At 43.7% G+C, this 24,538-nt stretch overlaps 1 protein-coding gene across 3 annotated transcripts in view; it reads right to left on the bottom strand.

Annotated features, from left to right (window-relative positions):
• Window positions 1–930: 930 nt before the first annotated feature.
• Window positions 931–24,538, bottom strand: part of CASP8AP2 (caspase 8 associated protein 2) — a 248,152-nt gene continuing 224,544 nt past the window's right edge. For all 3 annotated transcript variants that reach the window (XM_069235500.1, XM_069235501.1, XM_069235502.1), the window contains 2 exons: window positions 23,644–23,743; window positions 931–3,796 (listed from right to left, as the gene is read on the bottom strand). In XM_069235500.1, the coding sequence (XP_069091601.1) occupies window positions 3,734–3,796; window positions 23,644–23,743 (163 nt within the window). In that variant the 3' untranslated portion in view covers window positions 931–3,733. The remainder of the gene's footprint in view (window positions 3,797–23,643; window positions 23,744–24,538) is intronic.

Below are 24,538 nucleotides of genomic sequence, written 5' to 3'. Positions count from 1 at the left end.
ATTTCTGTCACTGACTGGAAGGAGGCTGAAAGCACAAAAAAATTGTTAAAATGGGGTATGTCCCAGTAAAATGCCAAATTTGTGTTGAAGAATTGGGTTTCTGATTCAAGTCTGTTCCTGAAAGCTGGGAAGCTGGTGATTTTAGCACTGCAAACCCTTTGTTGATGCCATTTTCAGGGAAAAAAACCACAAGCCTTCTGCAGCCACTTTTTCCCATTTTAAAAAAAAAAACAACGAAATTTTCACTGTATTTTGGCTAATTTCTTGGCCTCCTTCAGGGGAACCCACAAAGTCTGGGTACCTCTAGAATCCCTAGGATGTTGGAAAAAAGGACGCAAATTTGGCTTGGCTAGCTTATGTGGACAAAAAGTTATGAGGGCCTAAGCGCAAACTGCCCCAAATAGCCAAAAAAAGGCCTGGCACAGGAGGGGGAAATGGCCTGGCAGCGAAGGGGTTAATGGGCCCCACTCTAACTCTGGGCAATAGCTTGCTTAATCTCCACAACGGTCCTGACAGCGCTCGGATGTCTGGCTTCTCCCTGGGGGTTGTCCAGGAGTGGGTGCCTCACAGGGAAAAGCCAGGAGGGGTTCCACAGTGGTATGCGTACAGCGCCTTGAGAACCTAACGGGTGAGTAGTGCTCTATACAAGTGCGAAATTTACATTCATTTATAATGAAGCTTGTCACCATTAGGGTTTGTGAGGGCCAAAAAAACACGGGGTCAATCATAGTAGGATTATTACCCGGTCAGCTATTTGGCTGGTACCATATCGTTGTAAGATATCTGTATTGTGAAAGCTGGCTTCCAATTTCCAGCATCTGGAGATCAAAGGAAATCATTAACAGATGTTGGTAAAAGCTTTTCCTGTAGTCACAGAAAACCAACACCTGGCAATCAGGAAAAAGGCATCAAGGCCAAACAGACTGGAGCAGTGATGTGAACTGTCTTTAATTTACAAAAATGCCAGCAATTGAATTACTAAGAATATAGTAATAGTTTTTCCCATGTACATATACACATTCACATGTCTTGAATATCTAAAATGTCTTAGTCTTAAAAAGCTGAACAGGATATTATAGGCGGCCTAAAAAACTGAGCACTCTGACAATTCTCACTCTAGCTTCCCACCAGCAAGTTTAACTCATTGAAGTTATCCGTAACTCTTAGGAAAAATGTTTAGGTAATCTTTATCAGAGAAGAGAAAACAGCTTAGAATCGCTCCAGTTCATTTCATGCATATATGTGCACACTTTGGCACTATTTCCCATGCCATTTCTGTCACATGCGGACAGGAGGTTACTGTACAAATTATATAAAACATACTAAGAAGTCATTGACCACACAAATCCAGAATAATCAAAAGGAATTATATTTTTTTCCTTTTTATCACCACTGCAGTAAGCATACACGCTATACAAAATAGACAGGATTCAAGTTTGTTTTATACAATATAAAAATATTTCAAAAAACAGTTATTTACAGGAAAAAAGATTTACAGAAGGGCAACCTGTACAGAGATTTACAACATGGAGCAAACGAACTTCCATTTAAATCACAATTTGCAATCATACAATAGTTAAAGTGAGACATAAAACAGAAACAACAAGACATTTCAAAGTGAGGAAGAAGGAACAATATAATGCACAAATCTGCTTTCATTAGTCTCAGCACTAAAACTGAACTTCACAATGAGAGACGATGGGAGAGTAGCTCGTAGCCTCTGAACAGTCTTTCAGTAAAAATTACCATTAGCGTGAAATATCTTTCAGAGGCAAAAAACAGGGGAAGGGGCACTCCAAGTCAGTCTAAAACAGCACAGCAAAATGAGGAAAATAGTTAAATTCATAAGTAAACATTTCACAGACAGGGCAGCAGAATGAGAAGGACAAATTGACTTGAACATTAAAGATGGAATATGATCAACAGGCAGATACAAAAGAAATGCAACTAGTGTGAAAATGGACACTCTGACTGGGTGGCACAAGGTAAAAAAAAAACACTTTAGCCAAGGAGGTGAATCATAGCAAAAGACTACAAATCCCTGACAAGGCAAAGTAGAGAGAACAAGCGCGAACAGTAGATCTGCTTTTCCAGGATATCTGCTGGCCCAGTCTGCAATGCTGTTAAAAGATGCATCTTCCACTTGTGGTGCACATTTTCAATACACTGGCTCAATTCAGAAAAATGTTACTATGAGCAGGTGCGACTTATTCTTGTAGTACTTTTGGCTTACTCCTGAATTTCAGGAGTACATCTGGCTCACTTAATGCTTATTTATAAAATTAGGGTGTAAGTCAGGAGTACTACAAGAGTAAGGCACAGTAAAATCCCAGTAGATCTGGCCCACTGTCTGGATGTCAGATGCTCCTGTGAGTATGCCCCATGCTATGTTCCCTAATGAATGGCAGAGATTTGACAAAGGGGTAGACAAAGAGGAATGGGGTAGAAAAAGTGACAAGGCAGTTAATAAATTAAGTTAGCTTTTTCAATTGAGCTAGGCTGCTTTCTACTAATAATCTTTTAAAATTATAATTTTATTATTCCGTAAAACTTCACTGTTGTCTTAAAATAGAAAATCAGTCAACAAAAATGTCAATGAATGGTGTTTGATGGGACAAGACACTCAGTACCTTGACCATTATCCATGTTTCTGCCACTTGTTGGCGGTGCAGCTGGTCCATGCTTGTGAACCCAGAAACACATCTTAACTTAACTGAGGTTTGCCATGTGGCCAGTTGAAAGTTCAACATGTAGAGGCTTTCAGTAACAGCTAAAATAGCCACCAACTATTTGCCTTTTGTGTTGAGTAATTGTAACAAGCGAAGCAGTTTTTCAGCACAACTCGTCTTATGGTATTCCGAGGATCATGCACTTAAAAACCCTGGAAAATTACGTTTTTAAGATGCGATAAAACGCTTTAGGAGCAGTTCTACTTTCAGATTCTTATGCTTTAATATGTAGTATCAGAGGATGTGAACTAGGCAAAGTTTATGTACTTATGTTGAACCGCTTGAGTGCAAACACAATTGTAATTTTCAAAAACTTTAATCTAGTGTAGAGTTAATGTCCTGCATTGTGAGAGATTTCCATAGATGGGTATTGCGAGTATCTGAAAATATTTTTTGGGTCATGCCAATCAAAATTACTTATATTGACACAAAAACGTTTTCACAACTTTTTATGTTATTGATGTCGATGTACCATTCTATACGGATGGCCGAACTGCAGCCATCTGCAACAAACATGCAGAGACAGATTTTTTCAACCTCCAGAGACTCTCAATTAGCAAAAAGCATATGTAACGATTATCCGACCAACGGGTGACTGCTTCGGCAGGCTAAGGAACAATAAGGTTAATACATGTACATGTGACCCTAACATTCAAAACACAAAAATGCCAGATATCTGTAGCACACGGGTTGTTTTACTTCGATCCCTTCCACCACAACGAATGCCTGCCGCTATCCCGTCGCCATTTAGTTATGTTTCCCTTCAACAGAAAATGGCTCTCGAGGGCAAAAGACACTTCCTGCTTCTGGGAAAAAGTCGCGAGAGAATACACAACGGCTCCCACCTCTCATTAGGGCTGTAAGAAATGTCAGTTTTGAAGATCAGCCGGACAGCTTTGAAACAAATCCTATAATAAACTAAGTGCTTTGACTTCGATGTCCAGTGAATATACAGGTCTTCAGTGCTAGGTGTGCTCACATCGCTGCAAACAGCCCAACACATCTCAGCTACTCGTATGCGTAGATTTTTTGAACAGCATCATTAACAAATTGAATCTTTCTGAAACCTGCATAAAAGAAAATACACCTTTAAGATAACTGAGTACCAGTTGCAAACACGTCAACTTTTCCACACTGCAATTCTGTTTCCAGACTTAATATTCAAGGTACCATAAAGCAGGATATGTTTTTTTAATTCTTATAAATACTTTTACATATGAAAATGGCACAAACATTAAAACATTTTATACGTAGAATAACTCGTATTTTCAAACGATGTATTTTAAGTCCACGTGTAACAAATCCGTTTTGCAACGGAGCCATTAAATCACTTTTTTCACCCACAATAATTTGCCCACTAACTACTACCTTGCATCAGTAATCGTAACATTATCTGCACTCTGTCTCAATGAAAACAACTTGTCTAGGTGAACTTGCTTTTTCATTGGCAAGTTTGTGCGGATGAGTGGCTGAATGTGCGACTGCATAAAATATTAGATGGATGAATATAGGCATGGTGGATGCATGACAGCCCGTAATGTACGGATAATTAGTGTGTGAGTGCATGTAAAAATATTCTAATGGGTGGATGGCAGGATGAATGAGTTAAGAGGAGCACAGATGGATACAGACAGGCTTCCACATCCTCAGCGTAAGTACTAATTAGATTAACATGGGAAGAATCACTAATCAAATGCCAATGCAAGGATTACATGAGTGATGCACATCATCAAGCCAACTATCTACAGAATATACATATATATGAAGAATTACAATCATTACGTGAATGCAGGCTTTATGCAGCACTGGACTTCGAGTCATGGGCGTCAACAACACGTCAAAAATAGTCAGTACGTGCATAATTGCACCATACAGTGTTATGCCATTAGAGGTATAATCATGTCACGGGTCTGCACAGTTTGGAAAGAACTAACACCATTATCCTGGGATCTACGTTAGGCAATATCTGACCACCATCAAGACAAAGATACCACGTTACAGGATGAATGGATAACTTATATAGTTCGCTTATATTTTAACAGTCACAATAAACTACACAGAGGGAAAAAAATGAGGTGTAGCCCAACAAATACACAAACCAAGCAAAGTGCATGAGATCAATTTTCCTCAGACCACACAAGGAGTAAGGACACTGTCAACTGACAGTGGGCCCGATACATATTAACTTTTGAAATTGCACAATGAATTCGAAGTTCTTTCTTCACTTTATCAGCAGCCATTAGAGAACAACAATAACCACAAAAGAAATATAAATCAGTAAAACACCTAATTTCCCACGAGTCTCTGGGAAAGGAGAAAGTAACATCAGTCCAACCAATCAGGCTTGAGTAAATTCCTTTGGGATCCCTTGAAGATATTCTTGCCTACTCTTTTCTTTGCTGCTCCAGCAGCGGTCAGTTAAGTACATTGGGACTCCACGTCAAAATGTTTTCATTACTGCTAGTTCTGGGTTCTTTGCATTACTGTGACTGCTCTAACCTCTGTATCCGTCACAGCGCGGCAGCTAGAATGCTTAGGGCCATACGTACGAACACATTTTCCCATTGACACAGAATGGGAAAAACCATTTGCTACATCTGGCCCTTTTTCCGTTATTTACTCGGCTTCCACTTAGAGCGTGTCGGGGGTCTTGTGCGGTATGGTCTTCCAAATGCCTGAGGGTGCCGCACCTTTCTCTTCACGCATAGCTTGTCTAGTTTTTCCCCACTATTGTGACCAGCACACACATCACTTCAGGGTACAGAACGAGAAGCGCAGCCGGCCACTTCCCTCTGTCTCTTGAGAGTGTTTTGGCAATATTGCTGCATCTTCATAGAGTCCGCCGTCTAAACGCCTCTGCGGGGGTCTGTATTGCACAGTTGATTACACCGCACAGTGGTAACTGCATGGTGGTAACAGCACGGGGGTAACTGGCATTAAGGATGCGAACCCAGGCAAGTCATTGTTTCTGGCCTCTATAAAACAGTGGGGTGCATTGGGTGTCCCTTTCTTGGCGATATCTTGCAGACTGCAGATTATTTCAGCCTGTAACAGTACCTGGGGTTTCCAAATCAGTTGTTGCCCTCTCCATGCAGGACTATGCATCTTCATACATGGAGGAGGAGAGCATAATGTACATCACCACTGATGATCACTTTTGCAAGGTCACTGATGCTGCTATAACCAAAGTGGAGTCTGCAGCAGTGGCACCCTTAGAGAGGAAACTATTACTTATGGCAGCATAGTGGAACCCCCCACCCCCAGAGGGAAGACTCGCCTGGATCCCTGGTCTCCCCTACCACTAGGGCAACCTACTTCGATACCATAGGAGGGCAAGAGAAAACACACAATTGTGGTGCCGATTTAGATGCTTTTTGACGGATTTAAAAAAAGGCTTTACGAGTCAATCCCAATCCCTGACCTTTGACTCTTCTGCCCCCTTCGATCCCAGTACCGCAGAGGAGCATCAACGCACCTCAGCCCTATCCCGGGTTCCCCCTATTCCCAGATTCCCTGGCAGAAGATGAGTCTCCGAATGCCTTAGAAGGGGTCATGGAACCCAAAAGGCCATGGCGTCCCTCTGCTACTCCTCTTTCCATCTTTCTATTCATGATGACACTGGGGAGGAGAAGGACCCTCAGGACGCCGGGTACGATATTTTAGACCCCGATGCTCTCCTGCACCCACACTCAGCAGAATGGACACCAGCATCAAAAGGTAGTGGCCTACGAGGCTGGGTACCTAAGAAAGCAACTTGATAAGTTAGTCCGTAGTCGTCTTCAGGAGGAATGCCCACGTCCTTCCCTGGACATCAAAGTGGCCTTGACACCAGAAATTGACGCACGAACGGCCAACTTCCTGGCCAAGTATATCAGAGAGCCTTAAAAAGGGATAGATCGCTCCTGGTGCTTATGCCAGGATAAACTCTTGGATGTTTCTGGTCCCCTCTACAAGATATTGAACATGACCAAAGACACCAAGGCATCAGGCTCCCTGATATCTTCAGAGGCCTTATCAGACTGAGCTCAATGCGCCGTCATATTTCTTGGAAATGCCAACTGTGCCAATTCCACCAAGCATTGCTGGTCTCTATAAATAAAACTAGACCCAAAATTGAGAGATTTTGCGACCTCAGAAGCTGCCCCTACTGCCCAAGGGAGTGTCTTTGGGGATCCTTTTGTTAAAGAAATGGGGAAAATTGTGGCCACCTTTAATTCTCTGGATAATGGCCAAGTATCGATTTTCAGGGTGTGTGTTCAGCCAGCCGTGCTTCCTTTCAAACCTCCTCCTGAGCTTCAACAACCCGAAGGGGGACGTGGCAGGATTCCACCCGATTTAGCCCCTTCTACCCCACCAGAAGCTATTTGTGCCATCCATGGTCAGAAGAAGTAGACCGAGGAGGCAGCAACGATGCTTCCTCACAAGGTGAATGTGTGTGTATCCTATCACAAGTCATATTAGGGGTCGAACTGAGAGAGTTCACAACTGGTGGGCACTTACTTCAGAGGCCTGGGTTCTTCCAATCATTCAGGGATTGTATAGTTTTATGGTTCCTCCCCATTAGCCTTCCAGGCCACGCCCTCTCGCCTTTTCCATTCCACAGGACACCCTAGTGGACGCTGAAGTGGCATATCTCCTGACGAAAGGGGAGATCGTCCTGACTCAATTCATCCTTCAGATTTCCTCAGCATCTTATTGCTGATGGACAAGAGGGAAGAGGGCCAGCGGTCCATGATCAACTTAAAGGAGTTCAACGTGGAGTTGCTTTTCTGCCACTTATCTATTGATGGTATTCATCTCCTCTGGTATCTTTTACAAACTAATGGATGGTACGTCTGGACCTAAAAGATGCTTATCTCACGGCCCAATCTATCCTCCACATTGGTGGTTCCTGCAGTTCCAGTGGCGTTGCCAGACTTTCAAGTTCACAACTCTTCCTTTAGGACTCTCCTCATCACCATGGTGCATTACCAAGATCTTGAAACCAGAGGTGGAACATCTTTGCTCCAGGGTTATCAGACTCATCGTTTTCCTGGGTGACATCCTTCGTATGGGCCAGTGTCCAGTGAAATGGGCAGAACATCTTCAGAAAGCACAAACCCAGGAGGACGGTGGACAAACCTTCCATTTGTCTAAGGCACATTGTCTGGATTGGGGCCTCCTATCGTCCTCCATACGGGCCATATTCCAGGGGCCCCTACCTTGCAACACCTGAAAGTCTTTCGCCTACTGTGAGGTCTCACTTACGCACAAAAGGGTCCTTTGCCGGAGGAAGCCAGGGAAGAATACAATGGTGGATTGCACATATGGAAGCCTGGAACTGTTGATTCTGGTAATTGAATCAAATGCCAGCGGCACAGGATGGGGAACGTGCTGTGTGGCGTTCTTCACTGGTGGAAAGTGGTCCTCTGCCAAATAGACGCTCCACATAAACTGCCGAGAACTAATGGCGGGGTCCTTCAAGGTGAAATGTTTGACTAAAGACAGGATTCAATGCTGGATCCTGCTGAAGACAGACAACGTAGCGGTAGGCAGTTATATCAATCACCTCTGGTGAAAGTGGTCCAAAACTCTCTCGGACTTAGCTCAGAATTTTTGGCAAAATTGCCTAGAGAAATAGGTTTCCATGATAGTGGAGCATCTTATTGGCCAATTGAACCAGGTGGCGGACTAGCAGTCTTTTTATTGGCAGGATGTGCGTTTGTGTAAATTGAAGCCCTCAGTGTTCCGAGGACTTCAAAACCTGTGGGGCCCCTTTACAGGGGATCTTTTCTTATCCTGTCTGTACCAGCTATTCCAGTTGGAGGCTGGATCCGACTGCAGTAACGATGAACGTGTTCCTTCAGGACTGGGGGAAAGAGACAGGATACACCTTTTGACCATGTGAAATAATGAAACTGTCCACACAGGTCAAGAGGCAGCAAGTGGAATTGGTGGTGATTTCCCAGATATCGAAATCTAAAGTGGGGTTTCCAGTTCTTATGGAACGTTTTTGGGATTTCTCTGAGATCCTCTAGGCAATCCTCACTGCCTAGTGCTGGACAGTTATCTTAAACTCATGGCCTGGAGGATTACAGGGAACAATGGAAAGTCCCAGGCCCTTCACGATAAGCTGCAGATTTACTCTCCAAAGCATGGACAGATAGCACCAAACGATCGGCTTGGGTTGGTGCCATTTTTCTCACTTCCTTGACCTTGGAGGGCATGGCTCATAGATCAACACTTTCTGTTCGGTGGTATAGGTGGGACATGCTGATATTGGAGAACACCCTTTGGTGCGCAAGCTCATGGGGGTGGGGGGGAAGTGGGGGTGGAATTCATTTGTCTACTCCCCCGGAAGCTTAATTTTCTACTCTGTGGGTTGTCAAAAAGGTCCTGAATTTGTTTGATTCCTGGCCTTCTAGCAAATATTTGTCACATAAGCAGATGTTGGCTAAACCGGCCACCTTGTTATGCTTAATCTCCTGTAGGAGAGTGTCAGATGTCCAAGCCCTAGACATAACAGGTAGAGCATTAACCCCAGAAGGAGCTATTTGCCATATATCTAAGAGAACTAAATGCAGTTCTCATGTGTTGTATCCTAGTATCCCAGATGCTCCAAAATTATGTGTGGTGCCTGCAATTAAGGTGTGTGAGTCTATGATGGAGGATATTCACCACTGCATCCCCGAGGAACGACCATTACTCAATGCTCTGAAGATGCCCCATAAGGCGGCTTCTTCCCCCACCTTTGCCTGATGAGTAAGAAAGGTCATGCAGGAAGCAGGCACTGACACAAACATTTTTGGGGCACATTCAACTAAAGGGTCTATGGTCTCAAAAGCTTTTACCTTGGAGGCCAGTCTACAAGACATTTTTAACGTACTGGAATGGTCTTCTGATTCTACCTTTAAAGGATTCTACTTTAAACCAGTTCCTAATATTGATTCGCTGGTGGTGAAGCTTTGAACCAGTGTAATCCTCTCATCCCATCCGGACATAAAAAGAAAATGTACTTGTTATTGTAACTGAAAGTTTCAATTCTATTAAGGACACAGAGGAAATGATTACTCCACCCATTTGTTGTGCCCAGCCAGCCAGCCAGCCAGTCAGCTTGTAATGTGACTATGCAGTGATATCTACTGTACATGCACGTAGTGTTTTCCCCCGTTTTCTTTTCATAAGGTGGTATGCTCCTGTTTGTATCTGGACAACTGTTTTAATAGTTACCAGGTGGCTTCTGTGTCAGACTGTTACCTTAATAATAAAAAAAAAATAAAAAAAAAAATAATAATAATAATAATAATAATAATAATAATAATAAAAATAAAAAACAAATCCTCAAGCCTTGAGTGTATGTTTTTCATATGATTTTTTTGTTTCATAGGGGCAGAGTCTTCTAAACAGGTCTGAGATGCAATTTGACTGTTCGCTTTTGCAGGAAGAAAGAGGAGGCACGAAGGTCTTCAAGGGATAGGGAGCTGGCCCAGACCGCCTTGAGGCTTTCTTCCCCACACTTCACTTCCCGACCATAACACCTGAGTAACAAGAGGAATTAAACAAGTCCAAAGCGCTTTCAAAATTTGTGAGGCCATTAGAGGCCTAGCAACAGGCAGGTTCCTGGAACGGGTCGACCTGCCGGCCGAATACTATAAGGTCTGTGCTCCTGTACTAGTGCCTCAACTACTTGCTCTCTATGAAGCGTCCCTCTTGGCCTCCTCCAGACCACAGTCATTACGTGAAGCCCTACTTATCTCCTTACCTAAACCTGACAGAGATCCCACAGCACTAGGTTTACACCAACCCCTGGTGCTACTCAACACAAACTATTAAATCTTGGCCAAGGTCCTGACAGACCGACTGTCCCCCTTAGTCCCCCTACTGGTCCACGCTGACCAGAACTGGTTAGTTCCAGCCCGCAACACGTCATTGAATCTGCAACACTTGTTATGGAACTCCAAATATTCTGCATATCACTGGCCTGACTCAGGCTGTCCAGTACTGGACCTTGAGAAGGCATCTGATTTGCTAGAATGGGGGTTTCTAACTGACACCTTGCCTCGCGATGGTCTTGGAGATCGCTTCCATCACTTAATCAAATTACTTTATACTGCACTATTGGGGGGTTGGGGGGGGGTTGGAGAGAGGGAGTATGTGTGTGTGTATATAATATGGAAAATGTCACTTACCCAGTGTACATCTGTTCGTGGCATGAGACGCTGCAGATTCACATGCTGTGCATATCCCGCCATCTAGTGTTGGGCTCGGAGTGTTACAAGTTGTTTTTCTTCGAAGAAGTCTTTTCGAGTCACGAGATCGAGGGACTCCTCCCATTTCGGCTCCATTGCGGATGGGCATCGACTCCATCTTAGAATGTTTTCCCCACAGAGGGTGAGGTAGGAGTTGTGTATATAGTAATAATGCCCATGCAATGGAGTTAGTATGTATGTACATAATGTGACTAAAAGTGTTATATTTAAAAATTTTCAAATGTACAAGTTTAACTTTAATCAACTTATAACGGTTACAAGCACCCGGGGAGGTGGTAGGGCGCATGTGAATCTGCAGCATCTCATGCCACGAACAGATGTACACTGGGTAAGTGATATTTTCCGTTCAATGGCATGTGTAGCTGCAGATACACATGCTGTGCATAGACTAGTAAGCAGTTATCTCCCCAAAAGCGGTGGTTTAGCCTCTAGGAGTTGAAGTTGTTTGAAATAATGTTCTTAGTACTGCTTGTCCTACTGTGGCTTGTTGTGTTGTTAACACATCCACGCAGTAATGTTTAGTGAATGTATGAGCGTAGACCATGTGGCTGCCTTACAGATTTCTGTCATTGGTATATTTCCTAGAAAGGCCATTGTGGCTCCTTTCTTTCTAGTGGAGTGTGCCATTGGTGTAATAGGCAGTTCTCTTTTAGCTTTAACATAACAGGTTTGAATACATTTAACTATCCATCTGCCTTGTTTGGATATTGGATTCCCTGTATGAGGTTTTTTGTAAGCTACAAACAATTGTTTTGTTTTGCGAAACTGTTTAGTTCTATCAATGTAGTACATTAGAGCTCTTTTTATGTCTAATGCATGTAATGCTCTTTCAGCTACAGAGTCTGGTTGTGGAAAAAACACCTGGAGTTCCACAGTTTGGTTTATGTGGAACTGTGATATAACCTTTGGCAAAAATGTGGGATTTGTGCGTAGAACCACTTTATGTTTGTGTATTTGTATAAAGGGTTCCTGTATGGTAAAGGCTTGTATTTCACTTACTCTTCTGAGAGATGTGATAGCTATTAGGAAGGCTACTTTCCAAGTTAAGTATTGCATTTCACAAGAGTGCATGGGTTCGAATGGTGGACCCATGAGTCGCGTTAATACAATATTGAGGTTCCACGAAGGAACTGGTGGTGTTCTTGGTGGAATGATCCTTTTTAGACCCTCCATAAATGCTTTTATGACTGGGATTCTAAATAGTGAAGTTGAATGTGTAATTTGCAGATAAGCTGAAATTGCTGTGAGATGTATTTTAATGGACAAAAAAGCTAAGTTCGATTTTCGTAAGTGTAGTAAGTAGCTTACAATGTCATTTGCGGACGCGTGTAATGGTTGAATTTGATTATTTTGACAGTAATAAACAAATAGTTTCCATTTATTTGCGTAGCAATGTCTTGTAGTAGGTTTTCTAGCCTGTTTGATGACCTCTATACATTCTTGTGTAAGGTCTAGGTGTCCGAATTCTAAGACTTCAAGAGCCAGATCGCTAGATTGAGCGATGCTGGATTCGGGTGTCTGATCTGCTGTTTGTGTTGAGTTAACAGATCTGGTCTGTTTGGTAGTTTGATATGAGGCACTAATGACAGGTCCAGTAATGTTGTGTACCAAGGTTGTCGTGCCCAAGTTGGTGCCATTAGTATTAGTTTGAGTTTGTTTTGGCTCAATTTGTTTACAAGATACGGAAGGAGTGGGAGAGGGGGAAAAACGTAAGCAAATATCCCTGACCAACTCATCCATAACGCATTGCCCTTGGAGTGAGGCTGTGGGTACCTGGATGCGAAGTTTTGGCATTTTGCGTTTTCTTTTGTTGCAAATAGGTCTATTTGCGGTGTTCCCCACTTTTGGAAGTAGGTTTGTAGTATCTGTGGATGAATCTCCCATTCGTGGATCTGTTGGTGATCTCGACTGAGATTGTCGGCCAATTGGTTTTGAATTCCTGGGATGTATTGTGCTAATAGGCGAATGTGATTGTGAATCGCCCAATGCCAAATCTTCTGTGCTAAGAGACACAGTTGTGATGAGTGTGTGCCTCCCTGTTTGTTTAAGTAATACATTGTTGTCATGTTGTCTGTTTTGACACAGATGTGTTTGTGGGCTATTAGTGGTTGAAATGCACGCTAGAAACACTGCTAGTAGTTCTAGCTGATTTATGTGAAGTTGTTTCTGCTGATTGTCCCATTGTCCCTGGATGCTGTGTTGGTTGAGATGTGCTCCCCACCCTACCATGGAAGCATCTGTTGTGATTACGTATTGAGGCACTGGGTCTTGGAAAGGCTGCCCTTGGTTTAAATTTACAGGATTCCACCATTGAAGCGAGGTGTGTGTTTGGCGGTCTATCAACACTAGATATTGAAGTTGACCCTGTGCTTGTGTCCATTGTGTTGCTAGGCACTGATGTAAGGGCCGCATGTGTAATCTTGCGTTTGGGATAATGGCTATGCATGAGGACATCATGCCTAGTAGTTTCATCACTAATTTTACCTGATACTTTTGGTTTGGGTGCATGCTTTGTATTACATTTTGGAATGCTTGTACCTTTTGTGGACTTGGAGTGGCAATCCCTTTTTTTGTGTTGATTGTTGCTCCTAAGTATTGTTGTATTTGACAAGCCTGTAGGTGTGATTTTTGGTAGTTTAGTGAGAACCCTAGTTTGTGAAGGGTTTCTATGACGTATTTTGTGTGTTGAAGACACTGTTTCTGGGTGCTGGTTTTGATTAACCAATCGTCTAGATACGGGAATACGCGTATGTGCTGTCTTCTGATATGTGCTGCTACTACTGCAAGGCATTTTGTAAATACCCTTGGTGCTGTTGTTATTCCGAATGGTAACACTTTGAACTGGTAACGTACTCCTTGGATTACAAACCTTAAGTATTTCCTGTGTGAAGGATGTATGGGTATATGGAAGTACGCATCTTTGAGATCTAATGTCGTCATGTAGTCTTGTTGTTTGAGCAAGGGGATTACGTCTTGAAGTGTTACCATGTGAAAGTGATCTGATTTGATGTAAAGATTTAGTGTTCTGAGATCTAATATAGGTCTTAGTGTTTTGTCTTTTTTGGGTATGAGAAAGTACAGGGAGTATAAACCCCTGTCCCTTTTTGATGATTGTGTACTAGTTCTATTGCATCTTTTTGTAACAACGCTTGGACTTCTATCTGTAATAGATCCATGTGTTGTTTGGACATGTGTGTTTTTGGAGGCACATTTGGTGGTAATTGTAGGAATTCTATGCAATAGCCATGTTGGATGATGGCTAGGACCCACGAGTCCGTTGCTATTTCCTCCTAATTTTGGTAAAAATCTTTTAGTCTCCCCCCCACTGGTGTTACGTGTTGGGGATTTGTGACACTTAAGTCACTGTTTGTTTTGAGGGGTCTTGGGACTTTGGAACTTCCCTCTAGTCTTAGGGAACTGTCCCCCTCTGTATTGTCCCCGAAAGCCTCCTTTCTGATACTGGCTCTGGTATGTGGGCCTGGTTTGTGAAGTTGAGGGTTCTGTGGTTTGACCCCGAAACCCCCCTCTAAATTGTGTCTTCATAAAAGTGCCTCTGCTCTGTGGGGAGTAGAGCGCGCCCATGGCCTTGGCCGTATCTGTATCTTTTTTCAACTTCTCGATAGCTGTGTCCACTTCCGGCCCAAACAACTGCTGTCCATTAAAAGGCATATTAAGCACAGCCTGTTGTATTTCGGGCTTGAATCCTGAGGTGCGCAGCCATGCATTTCTCCGAATTGTCACTGCTGTATTTACAGTTCTTGCAGCTGTGTCTGCTGCGTCCATTGCTGAACGTATCTGGTTATTTGAGATACTTTGGCCCTCTTCTACCACTTGTTGTGCACATTTTTGGAATTCTTTAGGCAGATGTTCAATAAAGTGCTGCATTTCATCCGAGTGGGCTCTATCATATCTTGACAGCAAAGCCTGTGAATTTTCAACGCGCCATTGGTTGGCTGCTTGTGCTGCTACTCTTTTTCCCGCTGCGTCTAACATGCGACTTTCTTTGTCGAGTGGTGGTGCATCCCCGGAGGTGTGTGAATTCGCCCTTTTACGTGCTGCGCCAACTACTACTGAGTCCGGTGTCAGTTGCTGCGTAATGTACATAGGGTCTGTTGGTGGAGGCTTGTACTTTTTCTCCACCCTAGGAGTGATGGCCCTGCCTTTAACGGGTTCGTGAAATATTTGCTTTGCGTGTTTCAACATTCCCGGTAGCATTGGAAGACTCTGGTACTGACTATGTGTGGACGACAGAGTATTAAATAAAAAGTCATCTTCGATAGGTTCAGCGTGCAGTGTCACGTTGTGAAAGGCAGCTGCTCTGGACACCACCTGCGTGTAAGCAGTACTGTCTTCAGGTGGTGAGGGTCTTGCTGGGTAACAGCCAGGACTGTTATCTGACACAGGCGCATCATAAAGATCCCATGCACCTGGGTCATCTTGGCTCATGCTTGTGTGTATTGGAGACTGCACCATAGGTGGGCTAGCGATTGGTGATGATTGCGGTGAGCGTTGAGGTGATGGTGGCAGAGTTACTTGTTTTGCCACCTTTGCTTGTGGTGGTTTATCCGTCTCTTGGAAAGCCAGTTTCCTTTTCATCCTTATAGGAGGGAGAGTTCTCATCTTCCCTGTCTCCTTTTGGATATGGAGCCTTCTCTGTGTATAATCTGGCTCCCCTGCCTCTAGCTCTTGTCCGAATTTATGGCTTTGCATTTGTGTGGAAAGCCCTTGCTCCTCGGTGTAGGTACTTGTTTTCGGCTCCGAAGCCGGATGTTTCGGGATCAAAACCTTTTCCACTGTCTTTTTCGGTTCCAAAGCCACTTTTTTGTGTTTCGGTGTTCCGATCTCTCGGTGCCGAATCATCTTGGTGCCGGTATCTCGATGTCGAGATTGTTCTGACCCGGTGTCTCGGGCCGAGTCTTTTCCGTGCCGGTATCTCGACCGGAGTCGGATGACTTCGACACATATGTGCCTTTTTTCGGTGCCGATGGACGGTCACCGATTTTTTGGGTTAAGCCATGGCCTGTCGGTGGTGGCGTCCCCTGGGCTATGATTTTAACGTGAGTTTTGGCCGGGGCTGTTTTACTCACGGTTTTCGGCGTCTGTTCTGTTTCGGCCACGTCCGAGTCCGCAATGGAGAAGGTTTCTTCTTCCTCCAAGTCTTGGTGTCCTGACGGCGCTGACGCCATTTGAAGTCTTCTCGCTCTCCAGTCCCTCAGCGTTTTCCTCGATCGAAACGCTCGACAGGCCTCACAGGTATCCTCTTTGTGTTCGGAAGACAAACACAAATTACAGACCAAATGTTGATCTGTGTAAGGATACTTGTTGTGGCATTTGGGGCAGAAGCGGAATGGGGTCCATTCCATTAGTCTTGTAGCCGCACGTGGTCGGGCCGACCAGGCCCCGCCGGGGAATCGAAACCCCGAAGGGCCACCGGAGCTCTTCAAAATTCGGTGTCAATCTGTGCTAACTAACCCGATACCGAACGCAAACAATACCGTCAAATTTTTCCAATATCTAACTAACTTTCCGAACCGAAACACGGAGCGAAGAGGAACACGTCCGAACCCGATGGCGGAAAGAAAACAATCTAAGATGGAGTCGACGCCCATGTGCAATGGAGCCGAAATGGAAGGAGTCCCTCGATCTTGTGACTCGAAAAGACTTCTTCGAAGAAAAACAACTTGTAACACTCCGAGCCCAACACTAGATGGCGGGATATGCACAGCATGTGTATCTGCAGCTACACATGCCATCGAACATATATATATATATATAGAATATAGATATAGAATACCTCAGTCTGCCCAGGTATCATATATATATATATATATATATATATATATATATATATATATATATATATATATATGTGATACCTGGGCAGACTGAGGTATTCTATATCTCAAATATATATATATATATATATATATATATATATATATATATATATATATATATATATATATATATATATATATATATATATATATATATATATATATGATACCTGGGCAGACTGAAGTATTCTGTTGGAAGACAAAACCAACACAATTTCTTTACATGCCGATGACCTTCTCCTATATATTCGGGATATGCGATTAGAACATGATATGCTGGCCCTGACACTCAACGAATTTGCTGCCCTTTCTGGTCTACGGGTTAATGGGCGAAATCATGCTTATTTCCATATACCCCTTTGTAATCCCGGCCCCCACTTTTGTCCTTAGCGGTGTTCCAGTGACATGGCAACCTAATAAGTTTCAATATCTAGGGGTCAGAATGTACCATCAACCAGCTGACCTGTTATGACGGTAACCTCTTAAAAACAAGTGCCATCAGATCCCAGATGCTATTCTGGCACACACTTCCGCTGTAAGGCGTAGGTCACGTAGCTTTACTCAAAATGGTGGTCCTTCCTCAGCTACTCTACTTTTTCACTAACCTGCCCTTATATGTCATACCGCCTTTTTCCACTTCCTTGGGAGAACCCTGAGAGAGTTCATCTGGAAAAAATCTCACTGTAGAATGGCACTATCAAAAATGTACTTACCCACAAATCAAGGTGGGCTTGCAGTATCAAATATGAAGCAATACTACCTCGTCTCTCAGCTCCAACGGGTGACCAGGTGGGAAGCAGGGCTGCAGCTACCAGATACTGCCAGGCTGTCCCAGGCTTGGACACAACCTGAGATACTCAGACTCTTTCATCCCTGTGTTCGCGAAAAACTACCACAATCGCTGCTCCTCAGAGTTGCATTTAAATGCGACAGTGATTGCCTCTACCTAACACAAGCCATTACCCTATATGTGCCTGCTGTCCTTGTTGAGCACGCCCAGGGGAGACACCATAACCTCACCTGCAGAGATCTCTGCCTGGCTAGCGGCTGGTCTACACACTTTGGGAACCTCTACCACGATGGTGCCTTAACACCCTATGACACATTAGTGGGAGAAGAGGGACAACCTCTGGGCCAATTTCTATCACACGCTTCATTGCTTGCGGCACTGGGTGGCAAATGGGGGGACATGTCAACAGAACTTACAACACACCTTATGATCCAATACCTGTATGTTATGAGGACAGGTAGACACCTCACATTATCGTTTGCAGCTTCACTGTAACAGCACACGGCAATACCAATCACACAGAGTCACACTGGGAGGAAGACCTGACCCATCTGTGCACGGATAGGAAGTGGGGGTAAATACTGGAGAGCCCAGTTCATGTTCCCCTAAAAACTTGCTTCTAGCTCAGTCAAAATTACATAATCCAAAGAGCCTACCTCACCCCTGCCAAGATCAACAGATACGTCCAACACGCTGACACCCATTGCCCCACGTCATCTCCTAGATGCTGACCTCCTTCACATGCTGTGGGGGCTTGTCCACCTATCACTACTAACTGGCAACACATGACAACCCAATTGATGGCTTGCACGAGCTGCACATAATTACACACAGGAGACGTGCTTCCTGGGTCTCTTCCGCAGAAGCAAGAGACAGAAGGTCACTTTCCGCTTTCTTGCTTTGGGATTTCTGGTGGCTAAGCACTTGATCACCAGACAATGGAAATTGCCCGAGCCTCCTCCTATGACAAACTGGAGACAGTCGCTTTTAGTGTGGGCCCAAGCCAAAAGCATTGTGCTACAAAAAGAAGACACTTTTGGGGTAGGTAAGATCGCTATATCTGCTAACTGGGATACTATATTACATGACTTCCAAAATGAACCTCTCAGACTGCGTTGCAGATGCAGCGGGGGTAGACGAAACAGATGCAGAGTCCTAACCCAACAATCCAGCAAAACCTGTAGAGATGACTGTGCCATGCCAACTTCACACATAAATTAGGATATTGTGGGATCATCAATAGGGAAAAGAACACACTGCTGTTTCATGTGGAGGGTTGGGGGAGTTAGGAGAGGGTTGGGAAGACCCAAGTTGAGCTGGTTTGTTTTGCCGTTCCTGTAGCCCTTATTTTTTCCTCTTTGTTTTATTATCCTTGATGTCTTCTTCTATGGATGATATTGGGACAGATTCCTACCTGTGCCAACACTACATGTTGTGAACCCTGCAGTAAGAAAACCCATGGGCCCTCACTTATGTTCTCCCTGCATTGAAACATCCATGCCTTTAGACCTCCGATTGTAACGTTATACCTGCTTATTACTGCAAGAGGCACTTCTTTATGCAACAAGCTTTGTGCTACCCTACTGGTCCCATAGGTAATATATGTAATAATGATGTATAATGGTAAATGTCCCTGGTCCTGCACACAGTCATTATCCATGTTCATGTTTCTTAAAGAAATATACTGGAGCCTGATGGGTTGGACTAATGTTGCTTTTCCCTTTCTCAGAGTGTCATGGGAAATTACTTTTTTCCGTGGGTATTGTTCTTTAACAGCTGCTGATAAAATAAAGTGAGGAAAGAACACCGTAATCCTCATCTTCATGTCCTTAAAAGAATTTAAACTTTCTGTTTAAGTAGGACATTTTTCATTCCAGCAGAAGCCTAAATACAATACAAGAATACACCAATAGAACACCATGACTTGAACAAGTGCAGTATTTTGCTCTGTTGACAATAAATCCTGGTAGGTAAAACAAAAGTAAAGCGGATTTTGGATTCTACTGATGATATATTTTAGCATGTTCCTCTACCAGGTAGTTATCACAATATTGCTAGAAATGGACGGTCTCCACAAGGAAGCACACTGCTGCAATCCACATCAATGGACATTTTGCAAACACTCTTGGGCCCTGAGTGGGGGAATATTATCTGGAGCGATAACTGAGTGGAATTTTGCCACCCGCAATTACAAGCGTCCCCAGGCCCATCATTTTCAGATCTGCAATCTCAGGGCTCAATAATTCTGGCCTCGGAGACACCAAATTTAACTTTGATGCTGCACACGTCAGCAAAGCCGCCCCAATGCCCTGCAGCAGCTTTTGGGGTGGGAAGGAGGATGGAAGTAGCTCACTCTGACAGCAGCCTGCCCTGACCCCTCAACACTCCCAAACACAGATCCCCACCAGTCTTCCTATACACAAGTTTCCACATGTTCAGAGCAGGCAGTATATGTCTTCAGTTTTCTCCCCAGAATTGGGAAAATGCACAGTAAATGACCCAGTATTTCAGGATACATACAGTTATTTCCCATTCCAGGAGGAAAATAAAACTTCGAATAGCTGGAATGCGTTGCCATATACTAGTAGGAATCTTCGATTTCACCACTCTCCACCCACACCAATTATCCTCACACCAAATTCCAGTCAACTTGCAATAGGGGCCTTGGTGCTTGTATTCTACCAAATGGCAGTCGATTAATGCAATTTTCTTTTGCAGCTGATACTTTACGATATGCACGTTTGTGTCCTACATCCTACATGCTGATGGTCATCATGATGAAGATGTATTCATGTAAAAGTCTGTCATTTTGATAGTTTGCCTTCAACCTAGCTTGTTCTGTGGTCCAATGTCTAAAATTGGACTTAGTGTGGAAACTTCTTATCCTCTTTCTTGTATTGGTACTTCTTATATACTTCTTTAGAAGGACCGGATAGGAGCCTAAGACTGTAGTAATTGGTTTCAAGACATATATCCTTCATGTTATACAAAACTCAGATAAGACTGTCTCTCCTGAGGCCCTGATGGTTTAATCTAATCCCAGTCGAGGGTCTGTGAAGACCATATGCTGAAGGTCTATGCTGGTCCAGTCTGCCCTACCCAGACAGTGGGCTGAATCCAAGCCCGAGCAAATGGAGGACTTTACTGCATTCTGTCTGATAACATTGCAGGGTTGGTCAGATGTCCTCCGGTACACCTGGCAAGTTGTCCACCACTCTATCCCACAATGTATGTAGGTACTTCCAAAGGAGGCAACTAGTACTGACTGATCTGACAGCAAGTCTGACGGAGGAAAACATGTGTCTAGAGAACATCGCCATACATTTTGACTCTGTCAGGGGGGATCTGTAGGAAACTCATTAGGATTAAGACAACTTGTGGACACCTGTGCTCCAAGTCAGTGGAGCAGGACAGTGAGACAGGGCTGACTTCTAAGAGAGGTCAAGTAGAGCTGTCTGCCCTGGGAACGGATCTGCAGATGGTAACCCAAATGGAGGCCACCTTGTATCCTTAGGGCCTGAAGGCGTTCCAGAAAGATTCGGTGAGGTACTCACAATTTTTCCCAATGTCAGTTTCACCTCACTGTTCAGGTGTCATTGATGGCCTGGGAAAGTCGAATTACATCAAGACCAGTTGCAGAATCGATTCTGAAGAAGGGGAATGGCTCAGTGGCCTGGAGGTAGCTGGATCGTCGCAAAAGTCTGAACGATGGGAGCAGTTGGATGGTCCATGCTTTGACCTCTTTAGCTTCTTTTATTGGCTCACCTGAACTCCTGCACCTTGATGGTGCATGGTTGTTAGATCGGCACAGAGATAGAGATCGAGACCAGATCTTATTCAACTTCCTTCTAAGTTCTGCAATGGCAAGTTTGGCTTTGTAGTAAACAATGTCCTGCTTATTCTTCTTCGTGCAGCTGCATTCACACTACAGTCATACCTGGAACCAAGACACCAGAAGCCAACTTTATGGATGTCTGTTATCGACAAGTGACCTATGTGGCCCTTTCAATGTTTACATCTGTGATATTTAAAGGAGACGTGACCCTTGCGGACTGAATACATTTTAAGGAAAGAAATTCTGTCAGACTGACAGGATTTGATGGAGCTCCAGGTTCACGCTGGAAGGCACGGAAAAGAAGAAATTGACATCAGCCAAGAAGGTAGTGCAGATATAGTGCCCCTGATATCACATCAGGACAGGGACGAATCCAACACAGAACCCCATGATGCCACCTATCAATGTGCAAAGGAACAGCTATCAAAAGTCTCTGGATCCAGTCTGGAGCACGGGAAAATTCAAAAGGTGAAGAATCTATGGTTAGAAGTCTCTATTAGAAAAGAGGAATTATTCTCTGAAATCCCAATATTCTCTTTTGAGTGGGAAATCGAGGAAAAGGAGGTTCTGCTCTTTCCCCTCTAGACTCAACAGCCACTGCCATCATCATACTTATCCACTGGTTAAAGTCTTATTGGGGAAGATTTTTGATTTGGCAATGGCTCAAGGGTGTCATCCGAATCATATTCACATACGTACTTATCCCATGTGCTGTCTTTGTGTGGGACGAACTGCCATTGTCCCTGATCACCAACATCTGAGTCAGTGATTAAGGGCCTGGCTGGAAAATAAAAAGCCAGGCTGCTCCGGTGTCTTGCTTTTTGTTCACTTTTTTCAACAACGTAACTCTGGGGGAAATGGCCCCTGCAAAGATAATATTTTCTTGGTGACCTTTAAGGTAGAGGTAACTAGCTCTTGGGTAATATCTGAAAGGGTATTTGCTTTATGTAGCTACAATATATGTCTTCTGTCTTACTCAAAGTAAACACATTTTTGGCACACATTTACCTTTCCTCCTCTGTCCTTGTGTAAATGCAACTAGATTTTCTTTGAGGAAGCTTTCAATGGAGTTTCAGAATCTACCATCCAATTCGGTCACTCACTTCGAGGCCAGTGTTCCCTCGGTTCTTCAGGACCTGCTGGTGTGCCTTCAGTTTTAGATTTTCAAGGCTGAACAACTGTCGATAAGTGCTTTCAGAGCCTTAAGAATCGACTGAGGTTTTGGCCTGATGATCAATGAAGAGACCTGTGCTGAGTGTGCACTGTATCCTTCTGCATGTGGAGTTTGGCCCAGCCGCCAGCTCTCTTCAGGCTGTGCTCGAGCTATTTATTTTGGAGACTGGGGTAGAGTCACTGTAACTTTGTGGCTAGCTTTCAGGGCTGGTAAAAATGTGAGCTTGCCAATATATATGTCCTGGTCCATCAACCCCCAAGCTCCATTAGCCTCTTGCAAAGCATCACTCTCAAACTCTTCAATAATCACTGAAGCCAATCTATGATCATAATACAAATGAACTGTTTTCATAGGCTTAATGTGCTTATAAGCCTGCTTTTGTGGTGATCTCAAGGAAGGCACAGAATACATGCCCAATGCCGGTTGTATTGTGGTAACAGCAGGGTACTGAGGGCAAATATAAAATGCTGCATTTTCCATTATCAACCCCTTCAAGACATTCTGATACGACCTTGAATGCTCGTGGATGATTCTTCCTGATGCAGCTCCGAATTATGCATCTTCTCTTTGTTGGTGCTCTATGGTCCCATTCTGCATCAACTATCAGACTTTACAGATCTCATTCGTAGTGAGGCAGTTCTGCAGATGGAACACTACTTTAGCTCCAAATCCAACGACAGAAAAATTTATGTGGGTTGGATTCTGAGTAATGTTGCATTGAGGGTTTTTGAAACGTGATCAAGAGTCCTTGAGGTAGAAAGAAAAGATCTAGAAGAAAAACAACTTGTAATATTCCACAGTTAAATCTAAATAGCCAGGGAGAAAACAGTATGCGAGTTACAAAACACGCCGGAAACATACTCATTATTGTTTACACTTTAAAAAACACATTACCATTTATGCATCAGAGGCAAAGTACCTTTTCTGACAGAGAGTAGTCTCCTTATTCCACCCTTCTAAATTCCAAACCACGTACGGTGGCACAAAAAAATCTGCACATTTTAACAGAAACGGACCCTTAACACATACCTGATTTGCGTCTTTTTTAAGTTTGCCTGCTAAGTAGATAAACGTTTCTTCCGTCGGTCCTTGCTTTTGACACTCCAAAAGAATTTGTCTATCATCGTCTCTGTGAAAATAGTTCCAACATTAAATATCAAAAAAGCCCGATGCGTACGTCAAACACTACATCTAAGGTGACACCAAAAGAACATTGGGCTCATATTATTAACTTAACTAAATTAATATTCTTGTAACAAGGAAAACGCATGTTAAAGCCTACTCCCTGCCAGAGTGCCACAGGCCACTGACTTTTCTTATCTGATGCGTTTCTGCTGCAAGAAACTCACCACACCACACCAGAGCCACGGCCTGGCTTCTGCAATCCACCGAGCTTCGAATACAAATAATAAACAACTTACCCATGCTTTCAGAAGCACTATTCAAGGCACAAATGGAAAGTTACTAATGGGAGGCGCCTGGCCAGTTGGCAGACATGGATACAAAGAGAATGTAATCCCTGGGAGCGGAGGGGGAGGAGGAGGGTCCCTGTGAGAGAATCTATCAAAGGACCCTCAACAAAGGTGCTACAATGATAGCAAAGACAAATAGGTAAAAGTAGCAGCAAACCCTAGGCTGCACCATTGGCTGGGCATTGGCCAAGGAAGCGGCAGTCCCCAAGACAAAGAGGAAGACCAATCACAAGATAGGTACACAAATATGTGGTGACAATGACAGGGACATTTAAGAAAGAACTAGCAGAAGTTTCTGCTGGAGTACAAGACATTACAAAGCGAAAAACGGTAAAGGCCAATGAGGTATGGAAACCCACTAAAAAATAAAAAAAATTTAACACGCCCAGCCCCGCAAAGGTCAGAAAAGGGAACTGACAAGCTTAAAGAAGATGCACAGAATGGATGATTCG

This window comes from Pleurodeles waltl, chromosome 5 (assembly GCF_031143425.1).
Source record: "Pleurodeles waltl isolate 20211129_DDA chromosome 5, aPleWal1.hap1.20221129, whole genome shotgun sequence".
NCBI lineage: Eukaryota > Metazoa > Chordata > Amphibia > Caudata > Salamandridae > Pleurodeles > Pleurodeles waltl.
This window is presented reverse-complemented; position numbering and strand designations above follow the sequence as displayed.